Raw genomic sequence first — 8,807 nt, 5'->3', positions numbered from 1 at the left:
GGGGCCAGGGTTTGAGTGGGGCATGTTTTGGCGGAGGAATGATATTATGTGATACAGAATCTGTACCTTAACCCATTCCCTGCCGGGAGAACCAGCAGCAGTACATTGCTAAGCGTGGTGATAGGTTGGATCAGGGGTAGCCAACACCAGTCCTCAAGAGCTACCAACAGGGCAGGTTTTCAGGATATCTCTGCTACAGCACAGGTGGCTCAATCAGTGGCTCAGTCAAAGACTGAGCCACTGATTGAGACACCTGTGCTGAATCAGGGATATCCGTTAACCCTGATCTGTTGGTGCCCTTGAGGACTGGAGTTGGCCTGTCAAAGACTGAGCCACTGATTGCGCCACTTGTGCTGAAGCAGGGATATCCTGAAAACCTGACCTGTTGGTAGCTCTTGAGGACTGGAGTTTGCCGCCTCTGGGTTAATTGTTTCATGTGTGACTCTACATCTATCAAAAACAGAGGGGGTTGTTTTGTACAAAAACCCTTCCCCTTTTTTTTCAGCCTAATCCCCTGCCTTATTGTGTACATTCCCCCCCCCCCCCCCCCCAGTATCATTTCTGGAAAGCAGAGCCCCTGCAGTATCAGTTAGCGGGTTCTCGCTGCTACGGAGTTTCTGCCGCATCTGTTTTCCCTGTCAGCGAGCCCCTCACTTAATGAAAGCTGAATACGTGCACGCTCTGTGATATTCGGCGTTGAACACCGGGAACAGAATACATTGCTCCTCTCTCCTATTATTTCTATGGAAACGCTGGGTGTCTGGCTGCAAAAAAACCCCAAACAATCAAGGCAGAAACGCATTCGCTGCTAGAACACGGAAGAATAGGCTTCCTTGTGCTGAAGCAAAACAACAACAACATATTAAGCGACAGAGAAGCCCAATGCTACATCCAACATGACAAAAATACACAAACTGCTGCTTTACCCCGAGAGGGGTGTGTGTGCTTAAACCACAGCTTCAGCATCCAAGCACAACCACTGCACCGGTGACATCATTAACATCTGGATGACACGTCATTCTGAGAGAGGGAGGCTGGGAGCTGGGGGTCGGGCAATGGTTTTTGAACGACAGAGACGGCCATTTTTTTCTTCTCGCGGGGGGATACATGCACTCCAACCACTGGAGGGGAACGCAAATGATACCCCCAAATACTCATGTTTATTTATCACACAGAAGATGCAACAATGAAAAAGTGGCCGTCCAGTGTTCTTCCACAATAAAAGAGATGTATTATTATTATCAGTGACCGGCGTGGCGGTTCGGCTGGCAGATAGAAATACATTTAATCGTAAGGCAGTCAATATGTGACTTTCTATGAGAGTAAAAAAAAACAGATACATAAATATATTTAAATAAATCTAAATATATACCAAAAAAATGGATATTTCCACAGTATGCAGCCTAAAAACGAAGCGTAAAGATACCAGAGCAGAAACAGGTTTATGAGCAAAATGTATATCTTTTAAAATGGAAATTCATGGGAGATTTTCCGCCGTTTGTGCGGCTTCATTGCGTTGGTGACATTCCCGGAGATACAGTCTGAACAGAGGAGGAATTCCGGTCAGGGGGCCACGTGATCACGTGGATGTTCTGGTGCATTATCATTAAATGAATGATACATCGAAAATAAAAAAAGGTAGGGTTAAAACCTTAAACAGTTTGTGTGGGGTGTTTATATATATATATATATATATATATATATATTCACGCCAAATATAAAAATAATAAATATAAAATGTGATTTTACATTTTATTTTCTCTCTCTCTACTAATGATGTCTAAAACTGGAATATTATTGGAATTCCCTATGTGTGCAGGTAATCTGCTGTCTTTGAGGAGATGCGTCTCTCCCTGCACATGAAACAAATCTTATGAATGAAATTCCAGAGGTGTGTGTGCATTCTGCATGTATGTGTGTGTGTGTGTGTGTGTGTGAGAGAGAGAGAGTGTGTGTGTGTGTGTGTGTGTGTGTGTGTGTGCCAGTTATTATTCTGATCACAGCCCCTTCTGATTCACAGACCTGGGAACTGATCATGAATATAAGTGAACACTTTGACGTCAGAGCTGAGACTTCTGAGCAGACCCAATGGGGCAAGAATATTAAGTGCAAGTCAATGGCAGGGATGTACCAGCGTTATTAGCAATGTGAAGCAAGGAATAAAGCTCAACAAGGACTGCAAGGGATAGCACAAAGGGGAGAGATCTGCCAGCGTGCAGGATACCCAGAGGTAAGAAGGCATGCCTGCAACTGTCGTGTGTGTGTGTGTGTGTGTGTGTGTGTGTGTGTGTGTGTGTGTGTGTGTGTGTGTCTATAGCAAGATACTGTATATACGTGTGTGTGCTATATATAGATGAATGTGTGTGTATACAGCTATATATAGGTAGACATATGTAGATATGTGGTGTAGAACTCCAAACACATTCACACACACACACACACACACACACACACACACACACACACACACACACACACACACACACACACACACACACACACACACACACACACACACATATATATATATACACACACACACACATATATATATACACACATACACACACACACACACACACACACACATATATATATATATATGTGTATAAATGATGATGTAGGTAGCCTCTGCTATTCCAATATGATATCATATTACGGTTAGATTTGTGGTTAGATTATTAACACATTGCTAATTAACCTTGTGGGGAGCACTGCAGGCCCCGGGCACTGAGGCAGGGAGGAGAAGTGGCAGTTACCATTATTAGCACCCAAACAATGTGCAGTGCAGATCAGTGCTGGGGCTCCCAGTGCGACAACAGCCACCAGTGACCTCTGCAACTTTATTCTGTGTGAGACTGTGACTGTTTGCATGATGTGGTCACAGAGCGGTGTGTGGGGTGGGAGGGGGTGTGTGGGTTGAGGGTATGTGGGAGGGTGGTGTGTGGGTTAGGGGGGATGCCTTGTGGGTTAGGGGGGGGATGCGTGGGAGGGGAGTGTGTGTGGGTTAGGGGGTGTGTGTGGGTTAGGGTGTGTGTGTGTGAGTTAGGGGGTGTGCGTGATTTAGGGGGGTATGGGTCAGGGGGTGTGTGGGTTTGGGGGGATGCGTGGGAGGGGGGTGTGTGGGATAGGGTATCCCGGAATATCAGGATGCGGATACAATGTTGTACAGCCATATCCATGATCTGTCACTGATTGTGCTGTGAGGAGCTTAGTGTAGGAAAATCCTTTGTGATCTGGGTAATCCAGCAGACAAATAGCAGGTCTTCTTCCCAGATGCTGCGTAAACACACGTACAGTATATACCCAGGGATGTGACATTGCAGCGAGCAGGCTTCTGCTGGAGCTTATTAGGAGGTGTATTGTTATTAAGCTATGCATACTGTAATTTACATCTCTGTCACATGCTGCTGACACTCAGTCTTACTGTGTAATCATTTCCCCAGGAACACGCACATTGTGTGTCGCCTGCAGCTCTCTGGTCCCCTTTTGTGATGTGGAAGGAGACAGGGGGCACAGGGGCACCCACAATATTCCTGGGAGATGGTGGCATGTGGCAGAGGTGTCTGCAGGAGGCTGAGTTCAAGGATGGAGGGAGAGGAAAGCAAGTGCAAGGGCATTGCCAAAGGCAGATAAAGGGTCACCCAACATTGAAGCCTTAGTGCAGGGGGCGGCCAACTCCAGTCATCAAGGGCCACAAACAGGTCAGGTTTTCAGGATATCCCTGTATCAGCACAGGTGGCTCAATCAGTGGCTCAATAGACGATGGCACCACCTGTGCGAAAGTAGGGATATCCTGAAAACCTGACCTGTTGGTGGCCCTTGGGGACTGGCGTTGGCCAGCCCAGCCTTAGTGCTACAGAGATTGTAGATAACGGTGAGGATTGCAGTAGCCATCACTAGGGTGGGAATCCTTTCAGTGCCTCTGGATGTTAAACGAAGCCCAGGAAAAGCATATAACAGTGGGATTTTAATGAGACCCCACAGAGAGAGAGAATAGGGTCCTGCCACAATGCAGTCCCCTCTGGTGTTCAGGGGAATGTGTTAGGGTGCAGCATTGTGTGAGGCTGTGTGTCTGCTCCCAGTCTTCCTCTACTGATCCCTCTCTCCCCCACCCCTCTTTCTCTCTGACCCTCTTTCTCTCTCCCCTCTTTCTTTCTCCCCCTCTTTACCTCTCCCCCTCTTTATCTCTCCCTCTCCTACTCTCCCCCTCTCCCTCTCTCCCCCCTCTCTCTCTCTCTCCCCCCTCTCTCCCCCCCTCTCTCTCCCCCCCCCTCTCTCTCTCCCTCCCCCTCTCTCTCCCCCTCTCTCTCTCTCCCCCCCTCTCTCTCTCCCTCCCCCCTCTCTCTCCCCCCCCCTCTCTCTTTTGATGAGCAGCGATGCTCCACCACCCGGGGGCCGCAGCCATGGACCACCTGTTCCATCTCCACAACCTCTCCTCCGGCAGGACGTCTAACCACGACCCCTGGGACACCAACTCCTCCACGGTCACCACGTCCGACCTTTCCCCGGACGATTCAGTAAACCCTTGGGACATCATCCTGTGTGTCACCGGGACAGTCATGGCTTGTGAGAATGCCATAGTCATTGCCATCCTCGTCTGCACCCCCACCCTGCGCACCCCCATGTTCGTACTGATCGGCAGCCTGGCACTGGCTGACCTCCTGGCAGGGGTTGGGCTCATTGTGAATTTCATAGTGATCTACGTGTTTAACAGTGAGGTGGCCGCCCTGAGCTCAGCTGGGCTGCTGCTAGCCTCCTTCTCAGCCTCTGTTTGCAGCCTCCTGGCCATCACAGTAGACAGGTACCTGTCTCTCTACAATGCCCTCACCTACCACACGGAGAGGACTCTGATCTACACCTACATCCTCCTGCTGCTGGTCTGGGCGCTGTGCATTTGCCTGGGCTTGCTGCCCCTCATGGGGTGGAACTGTGTCAGGGAGCAGTCCTCCTGCAGCATCCTGCGGCCAGTCACCAAGAACAACGCGGCGGTGCTGGCGGTGTGCTTCCTGCTGCTCTTCGCCCTGATGATGCAGCTGTACCTGCAGATCTGCAGGATTGCTTTCCGCCACGCCCAGCAGATCGCTGTCCAGCACCAGTTCATGGCCACGTCCCAGGCTTCCAGCACCAGGAAGGGGGTCTCTACCCTCTCGCTCATCCTGGGGACCTTCGCGCTGTGCTGGATCCCCTTTGCGGTGTACTCCCTGGTGGCAGACTCCAGTTACCCCATGTTTTACACCTACTCCCTGGTGTTTCCAGCCACCTGCAATTCTGTTATCAACCCCATCATCTACGCCTTCAGGAACCCAGATATCCAGAAGTCACTGTGGCTGGCCTGCTGTGGCTGCATCCCCCCCAGGTTCCTATCTGGGCCCAGGACTTCCAGCGATGTATAGGGGGGGGGGGGGGGACCCTAAAGAGTTTCCTGAATGAGAAGTTTGCAGAGGGACTGGTGGCGTGCCAAACTAGGGGGGCTGGGGGGGAGGGAGGTTTTTTTTGGGGAGGAGAGAAGATGTCAACATAATATATTATTTTTTACATTGATGAAAGATATGTTGCTGTAATCCAGGAAGGGAATAGGCGAAGGAGAATGTACTGTTTGCTATTTATATATTTATATCCCGAGCATTTACCAGCCGGCCATGGAGACAGAAATATTACAGTCCTGGCTGCGGGAGCTAAGCTAATTACCCCCCAAGGGCTCCCCCAGGAGGCCAGCCGCGCATGTCACGACAGGAAGGGGGGCATAGAGTGAAGCCAGCCAGTCATGTTACGACAGGAAGGGGCCATAGAGTGAAGCCAGCCACGCATGTCACGACAGGAGGGGGGGGGGGGGCATATAGTGAGGCCAGCACACCTGCAATTTAATAGACTTGGACAGCCTGGGGCATTAACCCCTTACCTACTGCAGGTGTTTGCTACATACGGTAGAGTCATATCTGGCAGCACCTCCAGCACTGATGGATTTAAGGTAAATGTGAAGATTCAGAGATGAGCCGCTACTGGTGGCAAAACGGGGACTAAAAATGAGCAATATTATCCTGCGGTGCGTCCCCTTTGCTCATCAGAATAACGTGTCAACACAGTCTTGGCTTCCAGCAGGAACTCACAAGACATGGTAGCACCCCTGCTGAGGCGGGGTCACTCATCCTGCAGTGAGTCACCCCTTCTGTCACTCTGGTTTCTGTCCCCTAGGAGATTTTCAGTTTAAAGAAGCCCCCCTGCAGATATAGTTACATCCAAGAGTTTTCTGTGCCAGCTATAGAAATGTGTACTTGACTCAAATCCAGGTCAACAAGCCCCTCACATCTCACTTGTTGGAATGGAACTTGAGCTGAAAGGGAAGAATCCTTATAGCTCAGGAGGGGAGAGGTCTCCAATTACCAGCTCAGTGTCAGTTAAAGCAATTTACTGTTCTGTATCCTGGGGATTCACTGTATCTGTATTGAGCACTATATCAGTGTATTCCGGCAGCTCTGTTATAGAACGAATATATTTTAATTATGGATGGGCGGGACCACGGGATCGAAATCTGAGGTTTGCAAACTTTGAAGATCATTTGGATGTCTGAATTGAACTCCCTGACATTTTTTTTTATATAAAGTGGGCAAACTTTTGTGTTTACAAATGAGAAAAACTAGCAAACTTCTGCACAAAAATGAGAATTTCTTAATTAAAAAAAAAATGTAAAAACAGTATCCTGATTATTTTTAAATATTTCCATATTTTTTTTTGGTGCAAATCCTAAACCAAAACCAATCGCGTTCCGGCAAAACCAAAACACAAATTATTTTTTTAGAACCAAAACACCAGTGGAAGGGACCAGCTTTTATTTCAATCCCACAGTGCCAAGTAATAATCCCAAGTCTGTTGTATTAATGACATATTCTATATGTGCAGATCTTGTTTATACAATCATATAATAGGTGTGTTGGGTTCATTAGGGGGTTTACTCTAGTGCACACATCTGTATATACAGAAGATTAGATACATATATAGTTAAGTTATGTTGGGTAAACAAAGTGACAAAAATGGAAATATTACTGTGTGCTCATTGCAGCCCTGCCTTTCACCATTATCACCCAGCATACAGTGCTTCCACTGCAGCAAGGGATTCTGGGAAGTGACATGCAAATTAGCACACAGTGCCACCTTTTGCTTAAAAACCATATAACATGGTCCCCTAAAGCTTATGCTTGCTGCATTTCACAGCTTTTGAGCACAGCCAGGGTTAAGATGCGTAGCCAGTAAACCTACCCACAGACAGCTGTTTCGACCTTAATGGGTCTCATCAGTGTGGGGTTGGTTATAATATATATATATATATATATATATATATATATAAAATATAAAAATATAATGCATTATAATTAGCCTCACAATGATAAATCCAAATGCTACTAGAAGAGGCACCGTGCCCAGAACCCCATGTCAGGTTTTCAAAATATCCCAGCTTCAGCACAGGTGGCTCAATCAGAGGTTCAGTTGAAGACTGAGCCTCTGATTGAACCACCTGTTCTGAAGCAGGGACTGATTAACCCCCTGTGCTGAAGCAGGGACTGATTGAGCCACCGGTGCTGAAGCAGGGACTGATTGAGCAACCTGTGCTGAAGTGGGGATATCCTGAATCCCATTCCAATTAAATTGTGCACAGCAATCAGCAATATGTGGTTGCCAGAGGAAGTGAAATAAATCGTTTATCCCAATGCACCTTGCAGAATCTCAGAGAAAGAGCCTGTGCTGAAGCAGGGACTGATCTCAGAGGAAGTGACTGTGTTCCTTATTGGTGCTACAAAAAAAAAATAGCTCAGCTTTTCAATGTTCTGCTATTTCTGTCTGATTTTGTTTTTCACACAATTTGGCTTTTTTCTGCTAAATCAATTCTATTTTATGGCTATGTGTCTATTATAAGGAGCCAGCATATTGCAGTGAGAGATGGGTGTGCAAGCTCAGGGCTCACTGCAGTGTTACCGCATTAAACTCCCTGCACACACAGGCCTTTAAAGACAGCATTACTAACACATGCACTTTTTTAAATGAAAAGAGAATAAAACCGAGTTTCATACGATGCACTTTCAGGAGAGAATGAGGCAGGATGCTAAATGTACATGTGGTACTGAAAGGGCCTGAATACAATTCTTGGTTCATATTATGCATGGACGATTTAAGATCCAATCCTATTAGCTGACCTAACAATGTCTTTGGATCTCTGGTTCTCATTGCCACGAGGATTCTTCCAATAAGATGCCTTTTACTTAGTGCTTGAAACAGGGACATTGACTCCCAGAATTCACAAACAGGGGGATTTCAGTGGCTTTCAAGGCAGTCTACGTGGAATAAGCCTTAAAGGTCACAATGCTTCCCACCCACTCTGATTTATTCGCAGGATGTTAGAAGGGACGAGTTTACCTGTTATAATCACGGGTCCCATCCCACGATCCAGCCTGTAAACTCATCACACGTAATGATCCTAATCATTAGTGGGGTGACCCTATTCAATCATTCCCGGGTAAGAACTATGCTACTTGCTGGGGTCAGGCTCTTTGGGTGAAGTTTGTGTCTTGCCTCATTTTCCCCAAATGAACCATGGTGGCATATGCCATCTGCCCCATTTTTATTTCTAAAATCTATGGCAGGGGCGGCCAACTCCAGTCCTCAATGGGCACCAACAGCTCAGATATGCAGGATATCCCTGCTTCAGCACAAGTGGCTCAATCAGTGGCTCAGTTTTCGACTGAGCCACTGATTGAGCCACCTGTGCTGAAGCAGGGATATCCTGAAAACTTGATTAGTTGGTGGCCGCTGAG

At 47.4% G+C, this 8,807-nt stretch overlaps 1 protein-coding gene across 1 annotated transcript; it reads left to right on the top strand.

Moving 5' to 3' along the window:
* Window positions 1–1,568: 1,568 nt before the first annotated feature.
* LOC142467713 (G-protein coupled receptor 12-like) lies at window positions 1,569–5,396 on the top strand. Its single transcript, XM_075573629.1, has 3 exons — window positions 1,569–1,638; window positions 2,021–2,230; window positions 4,378–5,396. Exon 3 carries the CDS (start codon window positions 4,380–4,382, stop codon window positions 5,394–5,396), a length of 1,017 nt encoding a protein of 338 aa, XP_075429744.1. The 5' UTR covers window positions 1,569–1,638; window positions 2,021–2,230; window positions 4,378–4,379.
* The last annotated feature ends 3,411 nt before the right edge of the window (window positions 5,397–8,807 follow it).

This window comes from Ascaphus truei, chromosome 16 (assembly GCF_040206685.1).
Source record: "Ascaphus truei isolate aAscTru1 chromosome 16, aAscTru1.hap1, whole genome shotgun sequence".
NCBI classification, from domain to species: Eukaryota; Metazoa; Chordata; class Amphibia; order Anura; family Ascaphidae; genus Ascaphus; species Ascaphus truei.
The sequence above is the reverse complement of the archived record's forward strand: the minus strand, read 5'-3'. Positions and strand labels throughout refer to the sequence as shown.